This window comes from Cyprinodon tularosa, unplaced genomic scaffold (assembly GCF_016077235.1).
Source record: "Cyprinodon tularosa strain WSP-4 unplaced genomic scaffold, ASM1607723v1 ctg19, whole genome shotgun sequence".
Classification (NCBI taxonomy): domain Eukaryota; kingdom Metazoa; phylum Chordata; class Actinopteri; order Cyprinodontiformes; family Cyprinodontidae; genus Cyprinodon; species Cyprinodon tularosa.
This window is the reverse complement of record NW_024038678.1, coordinates 814,769-841,943: the sequence shown is the minus strand read 5'-3', so window position 1 is coordinate 841,943 and position 27,175 is coordinate 814,769. Positions and strand designations below refer to the sequence as shown.

The 27,175-nt window shown below is 36.6% G+C and overlaps 1 protein-coding gene across 2 annotated transcripts in view; it reads right to left on the bottom strand.

Annotated features, from left to right (window-relative positions):
• Window positions 1-27,175, bottom strand: part of LOC119782195 (thymocyte selection-associated high mobility group box protein TOX-like) — a 115,399-nt gene that overhangs the window by 71,788 nt on the left and 16,436 nt on the right. Inside the window, exon 2 of one of the 2 annotated variants that reach the window (XM_038283046.1) lies at window positions 848-925. The exons of the other annotated variant lie outside the window; for it this stretch is intronic. Within the exon in view, the coding sequence (XP_038138974.1) occupies window positions 848-925 (78 nt within the window). The remainder of the gene's footprint in view (window positions 1-847; window positions 926-27,175) is intronic. 2 annotated transcript variants of the gene reach the window in all.

Here is a 27,175-nt window from a genome sequence, read left to right as displayed (position 1 = left end):
GCCTCGGGCGCCATAGACCTCCATTATTTGAATGTCAGCAGACAGCAAGAAGCCTCCCAGATCTCCAGATGCATTTGAGATATCAAAAAAGTACTCCAGAGTGTTATTCAGCATGGGGGTGAGTAGAAAATGAAGGCTAATCATGTTTTGGGTGTACTATTCCTTTAAAGTAAAAAAAAATGTGGGTGGTGGAGGGGTAAGACTGGATACAGTTCAATGTGGACCTGGACTGGAGTCTGGACTTAAGGAAACACTTCTATATTACTGTATATGCTCATTGCTACACATGCAGACTAGTGAATTATTCACCACATACATTTTTTATAGATATCCAAGTTTGTCTGGTTTCTTGCTTAACAATAGTTGGATTAAAAACCCTATACTTTGTAGGTATAGTTCATTCTCTTACAATATGAAATTCCTATATGTTCATTTCAATCCCAGTGAATAACGGAAACTTTTTGAACGTTTAAAGATGAAGAATCGAGGGGGTATGAAAATAAAGTTTTACTTCTTCATACCCCTTTTGAGACAATCTCTATTAATTGATGTCAGTTCTCTGGCTATATATACCGATAGGTTTATTCGGTGGAATGTTTTGTTTCTATTTATGTCCAGGTGAATTTAATTACCTTGAAATTTGGAGTTTGGCTTGGTTTGATGTTCCCCAGTCTCTTTTTGTGTGTATTTGGTTTATTTATTTATTGTTGTTTGTCAAAATTGCTTGAAATTGTCTGTCTGAAATAAATTCCTTTTCGAGAATCTATTCAGACTCCATTTGCTTCAATGAGCACTACTATTAGTGAACGCTATTGAAAAAATGGGGGTTTCAGCTACCGTAGCTCACCATAGCAATGGCCAGTCTTTTCCTAGATGGGTTGATGCCTGAAGGGGGGGCAGTGCGAAGCCTAACACTGTACTGGGCCTGTGGTCAGAAAGACAGACAGCAGGTAAAGAAAGAGAAAGAAAAGACAAGAGTAGGGAAGGAAACAGATGTGTGGGCTTTAGTTTTGCAAGGTAAAAGCAGGGGCATTTGTTAAGAGCCTTTCCCTCTTCTTCTCTTCTTCTGCCATTTGCTTTTCTTTCTAGTCATTCCCAGCTAAAGAATGCAGGGGGGGAGGAGTAATGACACAAGACTAACACAGATTATATGCAGGGCTTTGCAAAGGGAACAAGGAGGTTAATGAGCTGACACCCTCTCCGCCCCCTGAACATGTCCATGCCCACATGCATGCTGCCCCACTCTTTTACATACACTGACAAGCTTATTACACCAAACACGTCAAACCAATAGTAGAACTGAACAATGAAACCAAACCAAGGAGGCCAAAAAAATTAAAGAGGGTCATAAGATGTGTTGGGTTGAGAAAACAAGCAAGAAACACAAAAAAAGGAAACTAATATGCAGGAGAAAATAGATTAAGAAGATTTTTTTTCAGAGCTTCCACATCTACCTGGCGATGAGATCAAAAGAAGTAAGTTACCATCATATTAACTTCACAGTTAATATGAAGCACAGCATCGGTCTCTCTCAAAGTTACTGTGGAACCCTCATTCATTTTTCAAGTGCTCATAAGGAAACTTTGACCATACAAAGAAAAAAGAGACAGACAACAGACAGGAAGAAGTTGAAGCTTTGGAATTCAACCAAGACTGTCTAAAGACTATGCATGATGAATGAACATTATGCACAGAAATTAGATGCATTAACACAGTACTTGAAGCCATTATACCATCTGTATGGCTTTTTCCTCTGTACCTAATATTCTGTCTAAACCTAGGAGGGCGTATACCACACCAACCGTAAGCTTACGACAAAACACAACATTAAGAAATAGAAATCACTGCCGTTTTCCAACATTATCAAAGCCTATTTGTGACTTTATGACTCATTTAAAGATACGTTGCCAATCTGTTGATCATAGTGATAACTATGGGTCAAATCATAAGATTCCGATAGATGTTAATATTTTCGTACATGTGCCAGGAGGAGCAATCGCTCATCTACCATGTTTTCTTGAGCAGGAAAAACCAGACATACAAACACCGCACTGAGGGGACTGGTTGCTAAAAGGAGATAACTTGACTAATCAAGCAAAAAACAGTTTTTCAAGTCTTAGTACTCCATACTGTATTAAAATACAGAGAGTTTAATAAAGTTCCTTTAAGTCCATTCAAAATTTGAGCCAAAATATATATTTTACTTTTAAACAACTTGAGTAGTTATGGGTGTACCAGATCTTGTTGTATAAGAAAAAATATGTTATATGTTTTTTTAAAGTGAAGTTTGAATTAGTTATATAGCCAATAAAAACTGTACAGCTTCATTGCATATTATGGAGGTAATTCAGTGAGTTGTTTCAGGTATGTCGGGCCTGGGACACATCTAAAGGTTGCATGTGTGGCTTTTAAAACATCATTCCAAGCTAAAACAGAAGAAAGTTCTCAAAAAAGTGTTTTTAAAACTTCCTCCATCCCATGAACTCCAACTCCTGTAGTTTGAGCTGTATGGTGGTCAGGGATCTTCTTCTAACTGTCATTAGGTCTCACTTCACCAAAAACTGAAATAGTTTGGTTTAGAGTCAGACATAACTGTCAGCCCTTTAAGTTTTACCTCTAGCATGACTAAAAAAGGACAGTCCACCCACGAGTGTAAGGATCATACAGACATCTCAATAGTTTGGTTATTAAGGACAAACAGCCCTTAAGTCTAAAGCACAGACCACAGTCTAAAACCATCATGTTATTACAGAGCCTTACTAAGAAAAACCTATTAGACCTTCAGATACTCCCCCATTTCTTGGTTATTACGTGGTGGCGAGTGGGTGTAGATGTTAAATAAAAACTTCTCTGGCCTTTAACTTGCATCACCGGAAAACCAAAAAGAAAAGGTGAAAGGTTGTTTTTTTTTTTTTTTTCTGAGAAAAGGGTCCTTAGCTGAAATGTGCAGCCATAAAAACCACAAAAAAAAAAAAGGACACAAAGCTCCCCCTCACGTGTAAGATGTTAAAGTGATAGCCTCAAAAACCCCATGAAAAACTTACCGTTCTAAAAAGTTATCAGAAGAAACAAAACGTTGTCAAGAAATTGTCAAAGATAGATTGATGCTGGTGTATAGAACTTTAACCTCAGGTCCATTTTATAGGCTTGCTTAATAAACATCCAAAGAATGGTGTTGTTTTATTTATGTACAAATCTGCTCTTACCATTTTTAATTTACTCATACATATTTTACCTAAGTCATAAAATGAATATTAAACACATCTTTCTTATTTTTATGCTGATGGGCCTAATTATATAAATAAACCCAAGATGGAGATCCGATGGAAACCCGAATAATTAACACTGACAAAGAAGTAAAGACAAACTGCTCTATAATCCATATGTATAACTTGGAATGGCATTGATATAAATGTTGAGCAGCAAAATAAAAAGCTATTTAAAAAGGGAGATAAAGAAAAAAATTTACTATATTCTGACAGTATTTGGGAAACAATCTGGCCAAATTTCTATCAGTTGGACATCAAAGGCCTTTAGATGTCCTATGTCAAAAATCTCTATCAAGAAGCTCTCAGAACCAGAAACTTACTTCTGGGCACTATTATGAAAACTTGTAAGAGGTTCCTTGCAAGATTTTCAATAGAACAGACGAAATAGTCATTTTAATAGCTGTTTGAGAAATTAGAACCACTCACAGAGTCCTAGAGAAAGACTGGAATTATAACCTCTGTGCACGCCCCCACTGTTTAAGACTCCTCTGCTAAAGAAAAAGTGAGCAAAAGCCTTTTAACATTTTCATGAAGAACGACAAAAGCTTGGAAGAGTAAAGTCTGGTCAGACGAGATCAAAAAACAACCTATTTAGAGTTTACATTGTGTTTGGTTGGAAATTGGCACCTCTCATCACCACTAAGGAGGTGAGGGTCTGAAAAAGGAACATTAATGTTCTAAAAGATAATTTTAAGATTTAAAGGAGGGGTTATTTTTATGAGATATTGTTGGCAAACAGCTCAAGAGAAGTCTTCATGTTTTATGAACTACAATATGTTCGATACATACTTTTCCTTGGCAGATTTGAAGAGAAATGAGCTAGAATCATGTTGCTGCTTGTGCAGCTTAATTGCCTCAAATAAAGCAGAACTCATGAAAATAAAGTAACAGCCTTCATAAAACGGACCCTTAAAAAGAAAGCAGGAATAGAATTTATAATGATGCAGAAAAACACTTTAAAAGACCTCGAAAACAATGAGCCAAGGACAGATAGTCGTTAGCAGCCATTGTGAATCTTTCAAATGAGTCATTCACACAAAGTCTTGTGCATTTTTAATAAAAATTAAATTGAAGAGCCCCCAAGAACAAACTCTATAAAATAATAACAGCCATTTCACCTTCGCAGTATACTGAGTCTCTCAATTATTTACCACTAATGAATTGCTCTGGGCCATGTTTTACAATATCAACTATCCCAAAGAGACAAATCAGCTCTCTCAAACTTAAACACATTTGCTCTCTTCTTCTTCTGCATCTCTGATATGAAGAAAAAAAGATGTTAAACTCTTTCTCCTCGGAATTTTTCTACAATATTTACAGAGATTTTTCTTATTAAATAAGTAAACTGGCAAATGGCAAGAAGTATGTGGTTAATTTATGTTTGCTTGTTTTAACTGTAGTTCTGGAAGAAAGAGAAAAAACATTTCTGGTCTTATGTCAGTGCTGCATATTGCTGCAGTGGTACAGGTCAGTTGCCAAGTGTGCAGCTGCAGTTGTATACCTTTTATTTTGGAGTTCTTACATTCATAACACTAAGTGTGTTCAAGTGTGCAAATTTAATATCTGTAGTTCAACACTTAGCAAAGGTAATTTAGCTATATTCTTAATTATTTTAACCAATCGTTCTAGAGAATTTAAGATTTAGACTGGCTTAAGTCCATCCCAGATGTAATCATGGGTAAAACTGTAATTATATCGGACACAAATTAAAGTTCCCTGTACAGTATCCCATTCCTCGACAGCTGGTGAAGGCAGATACCTATAACTGCTTTTAAAAAAAATAAATAAAAAAGGAGTCATAGAGAGAGTTTGAAAGAAAACATACACTGTTTTCATTTCAAATGCTTTAAGGATTATAGCTTTAGGCTCTATAAAAAAAAAACTGCATTAAAATAATCCACCATTTGCATGTTTTATCTCACAAAGGAGGCTCACATAGACATACATAAACCAACCCCCAACGCCCCTCCCTACCTTCTTCTTCTCATTCCCCTCCCCCATTCTGGGTGAGCACACCCACACACACTTACAAGCTACGCATATACACACTGTCATCATTAAAAGCACACACACACATTGAGATCAACCTGCTGCCATCTGCTCTACGCACTCTGTACAATCCTTGCAGAATACATTATTCACCGCAATACATCACATTGCATTTCCTCAATGTCATAGCTTGCACTGAGGAAGACTGAGAGAGAATGGAGGAGAGAGGAAGGTAAAGCATCTATTGTACCAACTGGAGAAAGAGAGAAGATTTGGCCTGTTATGTTGTAAGAGTGAAGGGGAGAATTAAATACAGGTTTATTTGACTTTCAGTTGAAACAAGGCTGACAGAAAAACACGTTCCCATTACTTCCAGCAGGCTAGATTATAGTTTCAGACAAAAAGGTTAGTGTATGAGAGTGAAGGATAACAGCTGCTGTGAATGTGAGCGAAACTGACACATACAAAGAGAAAACCGAGAGCATCTATCTGCAGGCGGGATGCGCTCTAATATATGCATACTTAAAGTTGTTTAATCGTCTCACTAAATGACCTTTTTGATGTGCTAAACTTTTTATATTGACTATGTATAAATATGCATGTAAGTGGTACCAATAATTTAGGATGTTTTTTAGGTGAGAATCTACCTTAAGCACTAGAAGCTTTTATCAGGTCAATATTGAAAGCATCTATAAATATACAAAAAAAGTTAAAACAAGATATCACGTAGCTTTAATAAAAATAGAACATTTTTAAACACCTTCTGAAACTAAATCAGATGTTATTCGAGAGATCAGTAAGAAACACCCGTTATTTAGTTAATCTCGTGATAATGAGGGTGGGATTCATAAATTATTTTTTGTGAAAGTTGGCAAAGAAAATCTAAAATCTCCCCCTCATTATCCTGGGGACTGTTTGACTTGGGGTTATTGTTTTGTTTTTTCTTCCATAAGTATTTCACACTAGTTTGATATAATTTTGGGAAATATGGGGAACAGAGTCAGGTTTGGAGGCTGCCTTGCTCATACACTGTGTTCCACTCTTCCCATAAAATATTCACTACGACTGAGATCAATGCTTTCTGATGGCCACTTGAAGTCTTTCAGCTCATTGGCCATAAGCCATTATTTAGGTCATTGTGATTGTCATTTGTCATGGTTATTTACTTCCAAGTTTTATTATTTAGCTTTAGTATTTTCTAATATTGAATTTCATGCCATTTATTTTGTGAAATGCACCAGTTCCTTTCTGCAGCAAAACACCCACACACAATGATGCCACCAACCCGGTACTAAAGAGTAGAATAGTGCCCTCAGGCTTACAAACTTTGCTCTTTCTTTTACCAAAGTGTAGCAATAGTCATCACAGCTGAACACTTAAACATCAGTTCATCCTATCAAAGAACAGGTCTCAGAAATATAGCTTCTGTTGCTGGGTGCTTTGGTAAACTGTTATATCCTCGTTCTCCTTTTTGAGGAAATTGCTCCTTCTTGTATAAATTAAGGAAAATTAATGCACTGGAACCTTTAAAGACAGTTATAAACAAATAAAAAAAAAATAAAATCATTATTCTGGGATTGGACAAGTAGAAATTGTGAAACCAAAGCAGTTTTTATCTGATATAACCCAAATCGAAACCCACACATAATACATTTTTTGTTCCAAAAAAGTTAAAAAAACAATCCACTAGACTTTATTTCAAAGTTGAAAGATGTTTCGCTTCCCATCCAGGAAGCTTTTTCAAATCAAAATGTCAGAACTAGTGTTGAGTTCATAGCTGACATTTTATATTGAAAAAGCTTCCTGGATAGGTAGTGAGACATCTTTAAACCTGGAGACAAAGTCCAATGGATTGTTTTTTTTTTATTTTTTGGAATGACTATGACCTGGATGACTGAGAATCTTCACCAGCAATACATCTTTTTGATGCATACAGAGACTTTGCATTGACCTTTGATGTTAGATTGCCTAAACCAAACTATTACATACACACACAGCTGACACTAGATGTATCAGATTGCCACCTTAGTCTTAATCTCATGTTGGGCTCCATAAAGTGATAAATGGCTCAGACTTATATAGCACCTTTTCAAGTCACTATGCTTCACACTACATTCTGTCATTCACCCATTCACACACTTATGGTGACAAGCTACACTGTAGCTACAGCTGCCCTGGGGCTTACTACAGTATACAATGTGGCTGAAGTGTACATGGTGTCCAAGGAGACAACAGCAGAAAAGGTTTTAACCGATGACCTCCACGTTGCAGGACAAACTTCTGCATCCTGTGCCACTGTTGCCCCTGTAAGTAGCAATGTGTACAAATAGTGTAGTGTTTGTTGGAAAAATGTCAATCTGATCGCCCACAAAACACACATACGGATATAAAGACACATGTACTGCACATAATCTATTCTGGTACGTTGTGGTGCTTTAGTTGACAAAAATCTGCTGACTAGAGGCCACTGGAGGACAGTAAACCCATTTCAAACCGGTCTCAGATTATTTGAGGCCTGTGACATGGTGTATTAACGTGCTGCAAGTGCCCTGAAAAATATGGGTACAATGTCGACATAAAGTGACGGACATGCTCATAAGCAATACTCAGGCTTTTGTGTTCAAATACTGCTCAATAGCAATTAAGCTACATTAGATGCATGTTAATCCTCTAGTAATTGTTTTACTGATGGAAAGCAGTTACTGACGGCTTTGTATTGAAAAGAGAGAAAATTAGAGTGTTACAAACCCTGATCCATGCCCAATGTGAGGGAACTCCAGAGATTCAAACCTATTTAAAACAACACTATCACTGCCCTAGAATAGCCTCTGTCAGACTATAAGAAGGCTGCAACAGGGCTGTCAGCCAAAGAGACAGTCAGGCAGGAGTCTGCATACAGCCAATCACATGAAAATGAAGTACTAATACCAGGGTGAGATCCAACAGGAATATATGTTAAATATTTCTGATGACTTTAATATGCCTAAAATCCTGCAGAAAGGAGCTTCTAACTCAACCAGTACTGTGCAGATTAGAACTAAAGCTTTTTGTCTTTTAGATTAGAATGTATGTATGTCTTAATTTCTGTAGCTTTATTCAATGTGCTTGTAAATACAGAAAAGCATTAAATGTGATATTTTTGCTCTTTGATCTTCCTTTTTTACGAAAAACATCATTGGAACAAAGTAAAAATTCTCTTTTAGGTTAAAAAAACAGACATTAAGGACTTGTACACAGAAAAAAATACTGCATCCTTCTTGCATCTACTTAAACTGTTTTATGTTAGCAGGGTAGGACATTAAATAATTGCTGAAGTAACTAAATATGCTTAAGTAGATGCAAGAAAAGGATGCATTATTCTTTTCCGTGACTTTGACTGATATACACAAACAATCGCTACACCACGTATGGCCAGCCATCACACGCCAACAGCCTCTCAATTTAATTTGTTCTGTGCAATTTGTCAAATGTCAAGTTGTGCTGTTCCCAAACAAACCCCCTCATGTTGGTTTGAGTCTAGGAGTTAGACAACAAATATTAGATTTTTTTCCCCAGATGATAAATAATGAAGTGTGTAAATTATATATATAAGTGTTAAAGACTTTTCGGTTGGAAAGCCTATACTTTTATTTAATTCTTGTTCTTTGTTGTATATTGTTCTTTGTCTTGATCTTTGAAATTTGTCGCAAATGTAAGAAATTATGAAATTCAGAATAGTTTGATGTCCTGTGTATTCATGCAGTAGGCCTTCAAAGAAGATAATAATCATTCAAATACATACTGCTTATTTTGTTTACATATATGTATAACTGAGCCAACCTTTTCTGGGTAAATCATGAAGAGGCCCATGAATGTGTGTATTTGTAAGTGTGTGTTTTTCAGCAGGATAGAGAATGAACAGCTGGCAGGCCCTACACTTGACTACATTCCGACCTGCTTTGCATTCACCTGTTATTCAGCCAAACCTAATGCTTCCACTTGCTGCAGCTAAGCTGCAAATAACCTTGTTGTGAGTACCAGCAAAGCATGTCTTCAGTAATTTGTCAAACTCTTAAATGTCACTGTACCCAAAAATCTGTTTGATTTGCACCTTTTAAAGAAGAAAGAGGCACGTTTTGCAAAAAGGCAAGACTGTTAACCTTTGTCACACTCTTACATTACGTGGAAAAACAACAGATTTTCACAGAGCACAGTTTGCTTTCTGTTTTTAACTTTTTTAAAGCTCCGGGAGGTTGCAAAACATCTACTGATTGCAGATAAATAGCCTTTAAAAATGCCATTTGCCCATTAAAATTATCTGAATGGAGGGTGAGCTTCCAACACTTTCCTTATCTGCTCTTCACTTCTCCACTATGGGTTCTCACATTTTATTTTCCCACACTCTGCTCCCCCTCCTTCCCCTTTTCCCAGATGCCCTCTCAGCTCTTGTCTGTGTTTGGGCTGTGACTGCGAGGGGTCATTGCCTGCCTTGTCTCACACGTGGAGAGCAGAGTGTGCGTGTTAGGGGAGGTGTGTGTGTGCGCGCGCATGAAAGAGACACAGACACAATTATTGGATAATTATATGAATGAGAGTGGAAGAACATGAGAAAAAAAGAAGCGTGGATGTGTGTGAATTTATCCCAGTGTGTGTGTGTCTTTCCCACAGAACATGTTTAGTGTGTGTGTGAGTGTGTGTGTGTGCGCTTTGCAAAGCTCAGTGCCAGGTCTCTCTAATGAGTCTGTCAGGGGCTGTTAGCGACGGCGTGCTCCCCTGGCTCAGCGCACTCCTACAGACACACTGTGATTAGCCGGGCCAACGGCACGCCACCGGGCCAGATTAAACACTCACCATGCCGCCAGGGAACACACACACACACACAGACATACACACACACACACACATGCAACCATTCAGCAAGCAATACACTCATACCCAACAGCACACATTCTTAGACACAGAGCTTCATCTAACATCATGCCTATTACCCTGATGTGATACAGTAACACGTACTTGCCCTCCAGAGCCAGGTGTTGATGGTGCTAGCACTGAAGATTAATGAGAAAAATAAACATAACACCCGCCATCAATGACACAGGAAAGAACGTGCTCGCGTTTCATTAGTCTGTCCGCCGTTATTGAATTCTTGTCTGCTCCTAATTTTGAGCATCACTTAGAATTAAGGGCAGCCCTTCTGGCTCCAGCAGCTTTCAACATCTTCATTAAAGCGACATGATTCACTAATTACAGGTAATTACCCTTTAATGAGCAGCCCAGATGAATGAAAAGATATGCAGAGGAGGGCAGGCATGACTGCACATTATTTTCAATTCCTCTAAGGCCATTATCTAAGTTTACTGTTTAGAGAAAAGCTAGCTTGACCATTAAAAACATCTTCCATGATATCTATTAAAAATGCTTAAATGACATGGATTTATAGTCCACTGCCCTGTTACATAAAAAAGCGGAAAGTATTTTTTTATGCCCATCTACACAATGAAATACCATCTTTATGAAACATGTTGACTGTTTACCTCAAAGTGTAAAACTAATCATACCTCCCAAGCATGTCAAAAATGTTCACAGCTTTTAATTTACAGACCCCTAAATAGGCATGCATGCCTTTAGAGAGTTATTCTATATTTGCCTTATTCACACTTTTTTCAAATCACGTTAATCTAAGAGGAAAATAAAAACATGTTAAATTATGAAATATCTGATTTTTTTCACAGTTTGTTAAACTTTATTTACATGAAGAGGCTTAAACAATCTAAAAAAAAAAGTAATATCTGAAGGCTAAGTGTTCAAGAAACTGATACCTACAAGTCAGACAGAATTACAAGTTATTTTCTAAGACTCTGGCACATATAACAAACTATATTGAGATTACCCTCAACTGAATAAAACAAGAAACAGTGGTGCTTCTTTCGAGGAGTGACAGGCCTACCATGACAGCCTGGATGACTCAACTTGGAAATTACAGAAGAACATATAGAACAGGGTTTCTTTACCCTGGTGCCCGCTGTCCTGCATGTTTTGGGTGTTTCCCTGTATCCACACACCTGATTTGAATGAAAAGGTGATCAACAGGCTTTTGGAGCATTTGAGCGCTGCAGAGGAGGTAATACAATCATTTGAGTCAGGTGTTTTAGAGTAATGACATATCGAAAACCCGAAGGACAGTGGAAAGAGGACCAGGATTAAGAAACCCTGATAACAGCACTGGAGGTCTTACTTGCCTTGCATGGATCCGAATTTATATAGTTTAGATAAAGAGATAATGCAAAAAAGAAAAAAAAATTGCTTCCATGAGAGAGTATCCATGATCTGAGGCTTCAGGAGCTTAACCAGATTTTAGTTTTTAGCACTCTACAAGCAAAAAAAACTGTAGCAAACAAGCAAATCCAGCTCTGAGTCGGTAATATAAAAGGGGATTTTAGTCATTTAACTTTGTTTAGGGCTGGTTTGATATTGTAGTTTTTTGGTGAACTGTAAAGTGCCTTGAGATGACATGTGTTGTGAATTTGGCGCAATATAAATAAACTGAATTGAATTGAATTGAATATCGATGTTTTAAAACCACTAATTGTTGGTGAAACATTCCAAGTTCAGCTCGGTATCTAGCCGTTTTTTTACAGTTCCTATATACTCCCAGTGACTGCTGACAAATATTCACTACGAGCCGTAGTGGGAATGAACGCAAAAAGCTGATCAAAAATTAAGTCCAAACTTCTTAAAATAAGTACATTTTCCCTTAATTTGAGCAGCTTTATACGATGATCTGGAAATTGGAAGAGTATTTTTCCCCTAAAAATTAACTAATTAGATAGTATGCAGTTCAAATAAAACAATGGAGTAGTTTTTATTCATATAAACATAATTCATCTTATTCTATTGACAAATTGCCTTTCCTCCTCAAATCAAGGGAAAATCCATTTATTTAGAGAACATCTGACTAATTTATATTTTGTTTTACAGTATGATTCTGATAACAACTTTGGGTTTTTCCAAGGTTAACATTTATAAGTAATCTTCCTGACAATGTGAAGAAGTGAGAGGTGTTAACACATTTACATGTAACTAATTGAATAGCGAAGCCTTTCTAAGTCAGAGGTTGTGGGAGGTACTGTGACTGTAAATTCAAAACAAAGAAGGGTTCATTCTTCATTCGCTGTTTAACAAGAGGAAATGTTTTTTTTTTTTCATCTCTGAACAGAAACCACCAAGTGAAAATGAGATTGATCTAACAACTTACCTAACAGTTAGGTTTTTTTATCTTGAGTCTAGAGAGAAAAAGTCCCCACTAAAAGACATTGCACCAATTTTCCTCCCTTTCTGATTCTTCTCCTCCCCCTCTCTTACCGTCTCTCGTGCCAAGTGGCCTATTTTTACCTCTCCATGTGGTATCTCATGGTTTTCCTTGTTACCACCGCATTTCCTGTCATCAGTCTGTAGGTACAGTTGCAGTTACTGAAAAGGTACTGACACCGTTTGTTTAACTGCTGCTTCCTCAGATGTGGTCAGAGATCTTGATCTTCATGCACAAGGCAATAAGGTCTTGACATGTTTCACGTTTGCCTTTTTGCATGTGACAGTTCATTAACTGAAACTAAATTAAGCTATACTTGCCTTAAAACTTTCATTTTTCTGGTAGGATCGAGTTAAACTATAATCAGCACATTTACATGACAAACACTTAACTTAGGATGCAGTTATCCATAAAAAGTGCTGCACCATTCTGTGCTCTGACACTAAATTCTGCGCTACTCTAAAGCAGTGGTTCCCAAACCTGCTCCTCAGGGACCCATTCCCCGCATGTTTTAGATGTGTCTCTGTTTCAGAACACCTGATTCAAATGATTGCTCCTCCTCTGCATGGCATCTTGTGCTGCAGATGCTTGGTAATCACCCATTAATTTAAGTCAGGAGTGTGGCAAAAGGAGAGTCCTAAAACATGCAGGACATGTATCCCTGAGGAGCAGTGTTGGGAACCGCTCCTCTAAAGTAGATTTATCATGATGCCATATGCAACAATACAACACTATGCCCTCCCTCTGACTGAAATTTGCAGAATGTGATGTACTGTGCTACAAAATACAATAGATTGATTGTGATTTGTCTGCTGGGGAAAAGAACGGCTTAAAATAGCAGAAACATAAGCACAGAAAGTATGATTTTTTTTTTAGCATGTATTCCAACGTCTTACTATAACCCACTTTATTGGCCTTTCCATCTGCAGGCCAATTAGGCCAGCACACACCAAACTGTCCAAAATCATTTCCAGATGTGCATGAGTGGGATTCCTTCTTGAAATAAAAATATACTTTTAGACATGAGACGATAAACAATGAAATGCCAAGAGTTGGCTGGAGTTGGCTGTCCTCTTTGTGCTGCATGTCTTCACTTGTATGACACACAGTGCCTCTTTTGTTCCGCCACTCACTACTTATGTTACTGTAGAGCTCTAATGCACACAGATCGATCGCATACTTTCCATTTCAGCACATCCAGTTGATGTTCAGACACAGTTGGAATTGATCCTGTTCTGTCAACACAAAGTTTTAGGTCTATATGTCTTCTGTCCTCTTGCAAAACTGTTTAAACGAGAATAATCTGTTAAAGCCATGTCAAAATTTGAAACTTTGATGTTTAAATTGCTTGACCATAGCTAAATGATAGCAGTACTGATTTTATAAGGTGGAAAAACAAAATATCTGACCAATAAATGCTGTACTTTGTAAAGTTAGTCAAATCCTTGACCCTCTGAAGAAATACAAAAACTGAAAGGTGTGGAGTGGATATGTGGGCAGCTCCCCTGAGACAATACTTTGTTGAAAAATGTATTTGCGTTTAAAACGGCAAGTCTTTTGTGGTTCATGTTTTTAACAGCTTTGGACCATTCTAAAAACATCAAATTGTTTTTATATGTGCCAATTTAGCTTTAGTCTAATTTAATTGTCATTGTAGTCCAAGATACTCAACCTCCAAATCAGTCCCACTACTTTTTTACACCAAAACATTTTCTACCAGTTAAAGAAAAATATAAAATCCTAGCAACAGCATCTTTGTGCCATCCCCATATTTTAATCAGGGCTTGGTGTTTTCAGAATTATATGCAGGAATAATGATTGTAAGCAGGTTAAATCATTTTTATTAAGATCATATTTAGCCACAGCAGTTTACTGGACATATTTGCTGTTTTCACCACAAAAGGTTTGATGAACTGTTGCTGACCACATCTGCTAAGTTCCTCGGTCCGCATGGTGCTGTTTTTTGGGAGGGTTGTTTTTTCTCTAATGCTTTCCAATAGAGCTCTAAGATTACATAGCTGCATTTATACAGTAAGATATTTATACAATTGGTGAAAAAAATTCTAATTTCACTGCATTTGATTATTTTTTCTGTAGAAAATAGAAAATCTAATCTAAGAAGTTTGGGATGTATTTATAGAACCTACTTTACTTGTAAGTTAAGGAACTTCTACAAATGCATCCCTAACGTGATTATTTTTTTGAGCAGAAAATGTATATTGTCTTTATTACTTTATATTTATACACACAACTTTCTGTTCATATATGAAAAAAATGAGAAATACGCTTGCATGGGGTATAATTTTGCAAATAACAGCTTAACAAACTTTAAAATGTTGTTCTCCCTCCAGTTCTCTCTTTTTTTTTCTTTTATTAAAAGCTGTTTTACCTCCTTATATCCACATACCACCAAATTCATTGAAAACTATTTATAGTGTATTTTACCTCACCATATAAAACAGGATATTTTACATTGCTTACTCATCTCAAACAGAGAATTATGCCGGATCAATTAACTTCCCCTACAGGAAGTCCACCACATGCTAGCACATTCTCAAGACCACAAACTAAAGGTGCAAAAACATAGAACACGTGAGTCAAACATCACGTCATTGCCCTTTACCAAGTTATTAGAATCAACTTACACAGAGATTGGAGAAAAAAACCCTGCTGAAGGCATCGAGTCACTGACTTGCACAACTTACCGCAGTAACAAAGGATGGCCGCTTGTATTGTGTGGTTAAATTTGCAGCAATGCAAATCACAAAGAATTAACTTTTTTACTCTTCCCCTGTCATGAAAATAGAAAAGAGCGAACTGTTATTTCATCTTTAAAGTACTTTAGCAGTATCCAGGTTGCAGCACAATACACAACCAATTCAAGTGCTTTTGTTACCTCCTTTAAAGGGTAACCTGATAAATGTGTGCTTGTTAGAAAAAAACTGACTTGTAGTCAAATTGAAAGCATGTCATGTTAAATGATAACTTGGTCTAGGCAGAGAAGCAACGCAATACACGTTAAACAATTAAATCTGTCTCCTAAGACCTTAGACCCCTCTGTAAAAAGCTGATTATAAACACAAACAACAGAACAAGTCAAAAATGTTTGAAATGTTTAGACACTTAGGAGGGAAAGAATTCATGTTGTGACATCCTGAACCCACATACCACAGTTGGTATTACTTCTGCTAAGGTGACATGAGGTTTTTTTGCTGATAGCAATAAAGTAGCGCTGTTCGATGGACCAAACCATCACCTCTTGAAAGACAGCGATGGATGGAGAAACCCGAGAAATAGGAAGCACTGATCTCATTACCTTCCTCTCCTGACACGAGAAAAAAATCATCTGTTAGTGAAAACTAGCAGAATGCTGATGACGGAAAAAAAATAAAAAATCGATTGCTCATTCCACCATTTAATTTTCCATGTAATTAAATCTGTTTAATTTTATAAAAACATGTAAACTGCATCAATAATGTAGAGCTATTTGCATTTTTAATCAGGACAGATTAATTCTAATAAGTATGCTGGGCTAAGGCGATGACAGAGCAGGCCTATTGTGTCTGTCACACTCATTTAATTCCATCATAATGCCCCATATCCTATTAGGATAATTGGTTTTTCATTCTCAATCAACAACCAGTCAAGGTTATTAAGTAATAATCTCTGATTAAACCACTTTTAACCTTTAACACATCAGAACTTTGCAAGCACAAAAAAAACAAGCACCTGATCACACTTACACCCCGGAACCTAGTTAATCCAACACAAATAAAGGAAAAATAACTGTAAAGAGGCTTGATGCTGATGCTCAGTATCGTATGTAAAAACAAAAAACAACAAAATCATAGGGGACTGAGACTTTGTCCTCATGTAGATGACGTTTAAAGGAGAGGCTCATTTTCTCCCTCTTTTGGGCAGTCAATGTGAAAACAGAAGCTTAATTAATGGTTTAATGTTAGCCAATGCAGACAAGTAGTAGAGAGTATTAAAACTCCCGTTGCAGACACATTTAAAGAGCCAAATGTCCACAGGACAGAAAAAACGTCCAATATTCCACATCGCTATTCTTACTGAAAAGTTTACTGCGGTATCTTACTTAATCAGCTTTGTATTACTGTGCCATGGAAACATTTTTGCAACCAATTTCTTCAGTTTTTCACTTTTCAAAACACAGGTTCTAACATATTTTCTTTGATTTGTAAAACAGCGGAATGGAAGGTTTTGTTTAATTTTAAAACAAAAAAAATACTTGGTTTCAGCTGTTTTATAATAAAACATCTGAAAAGTGCGGCATGCATTTATTTTCAGCCCTACACAAAAAGCTCATGCTTAGTGAATGGAGAGTCTATGGATATAAATTTTAAGTCCTGGATTTTAATCTTAATAAGGCATTACTCTGGGATTACACTGGGGCATTTTATTAAATGAATATGATTTATCTAACTCCATCATAGCTCATTTTGCATGTAGATTAAAAAGCTCAGTGTTGACCCATATGATAAGAGCATAAACATGGCTTGTCATCACAACAATGAACTGAATGTGTTTTTTTTCTAACCATGATTCTGTCAGATAATTCAACCCAAGATATTGGAAAACCATGTCCTTACTTTTATTGTAAAATTTCTTGAGCGTTACCTCAGAATGAGAAAACCAGCTTCTCTGTTCAGGGTTTTACAATGCACCTGCTTTTTGTCTCTCTGCCACGTCAGCACTGTGTCAGGTAAGTGACAGCCTAAAAGGGTTTGAGGGAGAAACATCAGAGAAGTCATTGAGGTTTATGGCTGAATCATGTCAACCCAACATTGATGATGACTGTGACAGCTATAGCATCTGATGGCTCTTAAAGCCAACAGTTGGTCACGTGATTAAAAACTTTAAGTTAAAGCAAGGAAATGCACAAGCAAGACTGTCACCACCACCACAGCCTATGACTGGCTAATTACCAGGCCCAATCGTTAATGTTGCACGTTCAGTTTTTTGTGGCTCTTATTTATTTGATCTATTGATTTTTTTTCTTTGCTACAAAATAATTAAGACTATATATAATATTTTCAAAGTGATGTTTTTAAAGAAAAAAAGTACTTTGTAACTAATATAACATGACTGAAAGAGAATGCACCTACAGACTAATTTAAATTACTTTTTTTATTGTTCTTTAGCAGCAAAACTATATTAATTGAAGTTGAAATGTGTAATGCTTAACATTAATACCAGGATGTCGGCCAGCGGATGCCAGTCAAACCAACAGATTGCAGATCTCATTTATAACCCGCTTACAATACTGACACGGTTAAGTCATGTGGTAGTTCTATGAAATAGTCGAACAGGAAACACTACTTTCAGCTCGATTTATCTGGCAACCACAATCTAAAGTTCATTGTAATGTGTTTCTAACTTTATAATCTAGAAGTAAAGAGCAAGCATCTATATAAAAAAGTTATAGATAGACTACCCTTGAAATCAGCAATCGTCTTTACAGAACACAGAGTAATGAAAACATTAATTGTCTTGGTAGTCTTCAACTAATAAAGTCATACAATGCAAGTCGGATTTTTTCCTATTCAGATTACAGAACATGTCTTCAAAATAAAATCCAATGTTCTGAATTAGATTTTCTTAAGCTGCTTTTGGAGTTATGGCCTCTTTATCAATGGTGGCTTTTCCACCAATGTAGACAAACCAAGGGTTTTTTTCACAGTGAAAAATAACTACTTGGCTACTTTCAGGTTTCAGGGCAGCAGGTTTTAATTATCAATTATAATATTTTGCTATAATTTGACTTATTTGCAGTCTTTTATATTACTAATTAGTTTTGAGGTCATGGGATTTCATTCCGGTTGACAACTCCAAAGCCGCCTACATGCAGGAGGAGAATGCAGACGTCACACAGCAGTGCACTGTTACAAAGTAATAGATGCCACCCTATGCCATTAAGTTATTGAGCATTTGGACCAAAAAATTTCATGACCACGTCGTAAAAAAATGAAAAATTGTATGAAAAAAAAGGCCGCAACTATTTACAATCGCCTTGTGTGGAGCGTTACTGTAAAAAAAGTTTATGTGGATGTCTAGAGGGGCAAGGACAATGGATTACTTCTAAAAAAAATGTAAAATGACAAATCAGATTGCAGATTCTTATAAAACAATTGGATATGCATATGATTTAGTACTGCACATAGGTTTGGCATAATTCAGGGTTCCTTTGGAGGTAAAAGGATATGGACCATTCAGACTTTCATGAAAATGTGGAAAACTGGTTGTACATGGAGAAAAAAAAACCTACATACTTTATACAGCATCTTTACAAGGTTTAAGTTTAGCGGTTGATTTTTCCACCCATCCATGTTCAACACTGTGACAGGAGAGCTCTCTAAACAATATGATCACTGGACATTCCTGTGCTGTTTATGTTTGATTATGAGTTCTTTAAACAGATGCAGGAAGTACCTTAAGGCCTCTGATAGATTAATAAAATTTTAATTAAGCATGTATAGGTAAACATCCATTATTTATTCCTGATATTTTGGCTAATCTCTTTGGAAATTTAAAGAATTTCACAAAAGGAAATCCCTGTATATGAGGCATGGCCTTAAAAAACATCCTCATATTTTTTTAGTGTAACTCAAAAGACGTAAATTACCTTAAAGCTTACATAGCAAATGCATCATTTGGGCATTCTCAATAAGAAAAAGCAATAGACTAAATCAACTGAAGAAAAAAAAATGTATATTCTTACATTTGGCAAACAAAAAAAGGAAAATGTTGTTTAAAGTGTTTTGTTTCCTTTAATATATTCAAATTGTATGTATTTGTTGTTTCTTCATGTCTGCGTTGTTAGTGTCCTAACTCATTTAATAATAAGATGCCAGAATAATAATGGAAACAATGTCTTCTATTCAGCGGTTTAAAGAGCACTGTAAACAATGCCAGGAAAATGGTTGGGGGCTGGGGAGGGCTATGCTTCAGCAGAGGCAACCCTGATGTAAGTGATGGTTGAACCTTTAATCTCTGCAGCTTCTTCCCTCTTCACAGCAAAATGCTTCTTAGATCAACCCACTTAGATTAGTTCGTCTAAAATTAGCAGTGGAGAGCAGCAAGCTGTCAGTGCTGATTTGGCTGGACAGGTAGAGGAAGAATTTATTAATTTTTTTCTCAGTGAGGGAAAGTGCTTTTCAAGGTTTCATTTGAACTGCTTTTTCACCCATATTGTTGTGCATTAGTGTCTTTTTAGAGAGTACTTCTCGCCAGAAAATGTTTTTTATTTCATCCAGCCTATACGTAACAGAAAAAAGGTAAGTAGGGTCTATGAAATATGAGTTCCACTTTATCAAACAGAGAAACCTATAATTTGTCAACTCTAAAATGCTGACGTTAGGAGTTATATGTCCAACCTCCGCCTTGTCACCCTCTTTATAAGCGATTTCATTTTAACTCTCTTGAAACCTAATAAACCTTTTCATTTCACAGTCAGGCCTGATGAAAGCGCCTCACATGTTACATTTTACTCTCTACTTATCTGTAAAGAAGACTTAATAAGTTCCCTCTTGAGTACACATGTGGGGGGAGCGTTACTAAGGGGACACAGAGGCCGTCATCTCTGTTGCTTTGTTTCACTGAGGCCTGCGCCATTGTGGTGAGAGACAACAGCTGTCTTTACCTTTGGCAGACAAACAGACTCATTAAGGGTGGCCATGTTTGTTTTTGTGCCTGATACCTAGCCCTGAGCAAACACTGCCATATCTCCACTGCGCAGTGCTTGCAGTCCCAACATTTCCTTCCCTCTGGGGGTAGGAAACCCTGGTACGTAGAGTTTTTCTTCTTTTGTCTTTTCCCTCCCTAGCAATTTCTTACAAAGCTGGCAATTCCTCTCTAGGAATGCATGCCTGATTGAGAACTTATAAGTAACACACTGTAGTATGCTTAATATACATAATATAAGCCATTATACCCCCTGATACCACTTCTTCTGGTATGTCACAAGAAAGCCTTCTTTGTTTGTTGCTGCACATACAAAATAATGGTGCTGTTATTTGTTCGGCTCACAGCTAACAGCTTAAATCTGCAGTGAAAGGTTTCATTCGCATATTTTCTCCCCTTTCAGCAATGTCTATGTCTTGAGTGACAAGGCAGGTTGAATTCATAAGGCTTTGACAAAAATTCCATTTAAGAAGGAAAATGGCATTGAATGTCATTCCATTACTGCAGACAGCAAACATCGGAACATTTTAACCCAGAAGGCATTTATATTAGCATACACAAAATAGCAGCAAGGTTTTTTTTTTTTTTTTTTTGGAAGGGGGCTTTCCTCTAGTCAAAAAAGAATGTACAGCACTGGAAAATGTCCAGCCTTCCAAGAGTAGTCCTCCAAACATGTGCTCACTTATTTGATTTCATTTGTCAAGCCCAAAGTCACAATGCATTGTGAAATGAGTTCTTAATGTGGAGTAATGAGGCTGTCAAGGCAAAGTCTCTGCTTGTTTGAGTTTGACTCATGTTGTTGATTCAATTAAATCAGCTGAAGTCAAGTTGGCCTCAGGCCTGATCGGTAATGGTTGACCTCATTCAAACAATGCCCCTGACATACTGAAACAATAAGAGGAAGGACCTTGAGTCAGATGCAAAAGCAAACTCTAACCAACCACGATAAGGTAGAAATATGACAATGATGTCATCCAGGCATTTGAAAAGCATGCAAACATGTAAGTAAAGAGCCTACTGCCTTCCAAAGGGTTTAGTATAGCCTGATTGTTTTTCACATTTTGTCATGCTATAAACAAAAACAAGGAAGTATTTTACTGAAAATTATTAGTGAGAGGAAAAAATGTAACATTTGAGAAGTAGAACGGAAATGAAACAGGAATTTTCTATTTGTTTACAAAATAAAAATCCTAAAAGTATGTATTAAATAACCTAATATCATTTCATATTCTTTCAAATATGCATTTTCTAGTTTTACACTTTAATATAATTAAGTTTTACCCACTTCTACTTCAGAACATAGTTTTTTCAACTAGTTCTTCTAACACATCTAATCCATCTTGCTCTAGCTTTGTCTAAAGGTTAGGGGTATTCTCCTGCTTATAGGGTAATGTAACTGGTTTTATTCCAGGCCTACCCCTTATTCAGCACCATCTATCTCACAAGCAGTTCTTACTGGTTTCCCTCCACCTGCTGAAAAAAAGAAGAGTCGCCATGCAGCATAATGATTGAATATTGTTGCAAGATACTGTATATGTCCTCAGGTTATTTTTACATTTTTCTAAGCTTCCACATTTATTCCAATGTGTAATATCTCAGGGGACCCCTTTTGGGTTACCCCTTCTTTGGTTGGACTATTTTTTGCTAAATAGTCAAAACACAAACCTGCAAATATTTAAGCATTCTTTTGCTATCATGTGATAAACATATTTATCTATTATATATATAAATATCATGGCTGCACAGTGACACAGTGGATAGCAAGAAGGATCCAGGTTTTTTCTCGGCCCGGGGTCTTTCTGAATGGAGTTTGCATGTTCTCCCTGATCATGTGTGGGTTCTCTCTGGGTACTCCGGCTTCCTCTCATAGTCCAAAACCACGACTCTTAGGTTAATTGGCTTATCTAAATTCTCTTTAGGTGTGAGTGTGTGTGCGAATAGTTTTTTGTCCTGTGTGTCTCACTGTTGCCCTGCGATCGAATGGCAACATGTCCAGGGTGTACCCCGCCTCTCGCCCATTGACAGCTGCAGATAGGCACCAGTACCCCTCGCTACCCCAGCAGGGATAAGCATGACGGAAAATGAATGGATGGGTGTAAATATCATGTGTTAAGAACTTTGACCCTAGCCTTCTCTTGAACAACTGAAAACATAGGTCTTCATGCTTCTACAAAAACAATTTAAAAAGCTTTAAATCCAGTTTCCTACTTTTCAAAGGTTTACTCACCTTCATATGTTAAAGTGATTTATTTTTTATTCTAAAATGGCTCGAATCTAAATCTTGACACAAATACTCTCAAGGCGAAATAAACACCCTCTACAGCTGCAGGGTACACTCATATTTCTGAGCAATGACATGAATGCCAAAGGCAAAATTACTTTTCAATATTAAAGGTGTTTCCACTGTCACAGATCCTAAGAGAAAGAAAGCATTGCTTTATATTTGAATAAAAACACATTCATCTCTGTCTACCTCATACAGACAATGGACACTTAATCAAGTTTCTTTAAACTGCACACAATTATTTTTTACCAGTAAACGTGCTCTCTGCTAAGACAAAAATATCTCAAGTGCTTCGCTGAAAAGAAATGAGTTAACAAAATCAAAAACAGAACTTCCTGTTTTACTCACACTTGTTATTCTATTCACTTGGCCAAAAGCAGTTACAGTAAACAGATATAATAGCACACACACACGTACATATATATATTATATATATATATATATATATATATATATATACAAACACACATACACACACACACAAAACGGAACAGTAACTGTGGCTCATTAAGCTCCATTCCCTCTGGCCCTTACTCCATTAGAAATTAAGACTCGGCGCAATTAGTGGCAGATTGGTCTCAGCTCAGTGCGCCGGAGTCAAACTCTCAAGGCTCTAGGATGTCTTAATTACAGGTACTTATGAGAGCACTAAGTGAATAGTGTGTGATGGTGCTGTGACACTATCAAGATTTGAAGAAAGTGTCAGACACAACAAGGTTTAACTGATAAAAATAACTGTATGTATGACAGACTCAAACTTTTTAAACAGAGTTGCGATGGCTAGGAAGCAACACAGGTGTTTTAATAATGTGGTCACAGCCTCTTATTGTGTTAGCATTGACCTCCTGTTTTGTGATTAATAATTTGATTCCCATATCCTCCTGTCTTTCCCATTTTAATGAATCATAAACAGAAATAGGTTTAACGTGTCCCTCAGAGAAAGTTCTGATAGATACTTTCCTAGATCAAAAAAGTAAAGTACACATTGAAAAGGTTTTAATACATTTACTGGCACTCTTTATGACACTGGTGAGTGTGTACTATAATTTTGGTATGACTTTTTTTTCACTACTCTATTGGAAGTCTTTTTGCGCATAAAATTGTATATGCTTCTGTATTTTGGGTAGTCTCTTTTAATGAAAGCAACAAAAGTCTAAATTCTCAACTGCTTGAGCTCAATGTGAAATCTTAAATAATCAAATATCACTGTATTTTACCCAACATATAATATAGCATATAACAGTATAAGAACATGATAGTAATATTTAAATATATGTAGGCACAGAAATCAAGGTCTTTTAAAAGGAAAATAAGCAAACCTATTTCCAATGTGTCTATTTATGACAAGGACACAAAGCACTTGTTTTCTGTAATTGAACTAACTCTATGTAATAACTGACCGTTCTGCCCTTCAAACAAGGGGGATGGGGGCGTGAAAAAAAACTGTGATTTAAACGCTCCATGCACTCGATGTTTGTCATGTGACACCACGTCCCATTATATTGTGATGTTGCCAGAGAAAGTAAGGAAATGAAATGCCTTGGGACGTGTGTCTAATTGTTTGTGTTGCTGTTAGGCTGTTTAGAGGTTAAAAGATTTAAAGAAGCCAAAGAAACTGAGTCAGTCCAATCTTCTGTGTGCTTAAGCAGAGTTTAAAACTTTTCTGAAGTGTCCTAATTAGGGAAATCTGTATCCTTTACTTGCATCAAAACTCTCCTGTGTTTCTGAACAACATCAGAACAAAACTCAATAAATATTAAATAATGATAGAACTGCAAATACGTTTTAAGGGACCCTAACTCTGAAGTAGAGATGCACAGTAACAATACCTGGGCTGACCAATATCTGATAACGATCCAGCTAATTAGTCAATTAGCTGATATCCAATCCAGTTGCCGGACTCTAGAGAAGCCTAGTTCAGAGACAGTTAGAGTTATTGTAACACATTTCTTTTTTTTTATATATAGATAAGCAATAATGCACTCCAGTGATTAAAAACTGCATGATAATAGGATCCATATCAACATAAAATGATCAGAACCCAATGAGAGGTTGTATACTTAGCACTAGGAAAATACAGATACATCATACGGCCGAAATGTACATATTCTTGGACTCATGTCAAAAATATTCTGAATCAGCCTTGGCCTTAAAAAAAACTACATCGGTCAATCTCTACATGGCAATCTTGACTTTTTCCTCCAAAATTCATCATAATCGGCCTAGTTTTGGCACAGGATTTTCTCCGTTGTTAAAAGACAGTTGTCGCCATGAGCTTGCTTAGTATAAGTTGCTGCAAATTTAAAAACTCAATGCAATTTGGATACATTGCGAGCAATTGATAAAATGGTCAGAATTAAAGTGTTGTATTATGCTGCACATGATTTCTGTAGAAATTGGATTTTACTACCATGTGAAAAAAGGTTAGAATCTTATCAGCAGGAAAGATTTACCATTCCATAGATAAAAATGTCAAGTTAAATAAAACATAATAAGCACATATACACATACAAAATGGATTTATACAGAAATCACTGGCATCTTCCCAGGCTGCATCAGTTTATCCTCACAAATCAAGACTCCCTGGAGGTAACTGTGGAACCAGATCTGTGTTTGTGTTTGATCAGTTTTGATTAAGTTAAGCTTTCTAGTTAGCATAAATATTATTATTATTGTAGGTACACCAAATCCCAAACAAATAATTTAAAAATATGTTTAATTTAACTACCACCAGTATTCTAGTTGTAAAAAAAATAAGGGGGGTGGTGGATTTTTTTCTAATTAATATAGTCTATTAACCCAAAGTAAAGACCTTGGCCTAAGCACCTTACAGTAGAACTGCAGCCAGTCCCCAGACTGACATGGCTATCACAGCCCCTACATAGTTAGGGACAAATGTAGAGGACAAATTTCCCGCTGGGATCAGCTTCATAGTCATGGTAGGCCACTTCTTTGATTTTATTTATTTTGCTCAGGCTACTCGTAAGCCCACAGCCCGACAAACGTTGCAAGGCAATATTATTGCCATTACTTTTAATATATAGTCGAAAAATATATATACATATTCAGTAATTAAATGTCCCAGGGGATGGTATGGGGGGATGGTCATTTACGAAGGGGATAATTTTTAAGATTTTTTTAAGAAGGGGGATGCCACCCCCCCTCAACTCGAATACTAACTTCCACTAGATGATTAATTAACTCATAGTACACAAAGCTGTAAAAACTAATTTCATCATTCATAATATAAACTTGAAACAGGGCTTAGAGCTTTTCTGTTTAGCTTGTTTCTCTTTTGAAGCCACTAAAAATGATGTAGTGCTACCATTACCTTTTTATCATAGAAGCTACTGGATGGGTACCTCTGTGTGTTTTTGTGTGTATGCACTGTCCTCTCAATCCCAGTCGTCGCTGCAGAAGGCCATTCACACTGAGCCTGACTCTGCTGGAGGGTGCTTCCTGTTAAAGGTGAGTTTTCCTTCCCGCTGTTGCTACAGGCAGGGTCAGCACGAGGGATCGCTTTAAAGTTAATGATACAATGCAAACAACTGTCATTACATGCTTATCCAGGAGGGTTGAATTCTGCCAGCTGATGACTTCATGCTATCTACTAGATTTATTTAGATAGGAAAACTTTTGGATTACAAGAATCAGCTGAAGTGTTTGTTGTTTACTTGAAATCTGTCTGTGTGACTCAACAGAATTCAATAAAATATTAGCATCCAATGGAAATCATTTGTTAATGTTGTGTGAATATTGCATAATAAATTCTACCTTTGGCCGACAACATTAATGTTTCATGTTTGGCATATAAAAGTCTAAGCTTTCAAATATTATAATAATCAAAAGACTGTGTTCTAATAAAGGGAAAAGGGCAATGTGCAGCCTGCTCTGGTTTGTAGAAGAGCTAGTAGTGTTGGTGGTTTTTTACCACACAGAGAAGCTTTGCACTGCTTCCATTTCCCCCTAAAACTATTAAAGGACAGCTTTTCAATAATATATGTTCATAAAACTAAAAGTGGGCGTGAACAGGAAGATTTTAAGAAGGTGGAGAGATAACCGCTGTGGTAAACAAAGAAGTGAAAGTTCTAAAACAGATTTTATCAACAGTATCTTTGTAATTTTACAGTTAGTTTACAGTAAACTGTAAAAAAAACAAAAAAAACCATATATATATATATATATATATATATATACCTGTGCCCTCGCAATAACCTGACAACTTCACAGCTTCAAAGACCCACCTTTTGCAACCTGACTTATTTTTATTCAAAAGTCACCAGCCCCTGATTATATATGAGTTGTCTGCATCTTGCTTCCCTTTGCCACAGTAATAAAGACATCACTCTATGAAATACTAAGCTTGAATGATCAGACAGAGGTCCTCCTGAGAAAGAATGCAAAGGTTTTGTTAGAATTGGTAAGTTCAAAGCCATCTGTATCTGCACTTTGGCTTATGCTTGTTAAATGGGGCTCATTTTTCTAAAATACATTCACCTGCATGCAAATAAAAAAACAATCCAATCTAAAATAACTTTTTATTATTGCTTAGACTTTGATTATAAATATATTAAGGTAAGACACTTTTTTTTCAATAGCCATTTCATTACCTATTTAAATACAATCACAGTGTCACATCAT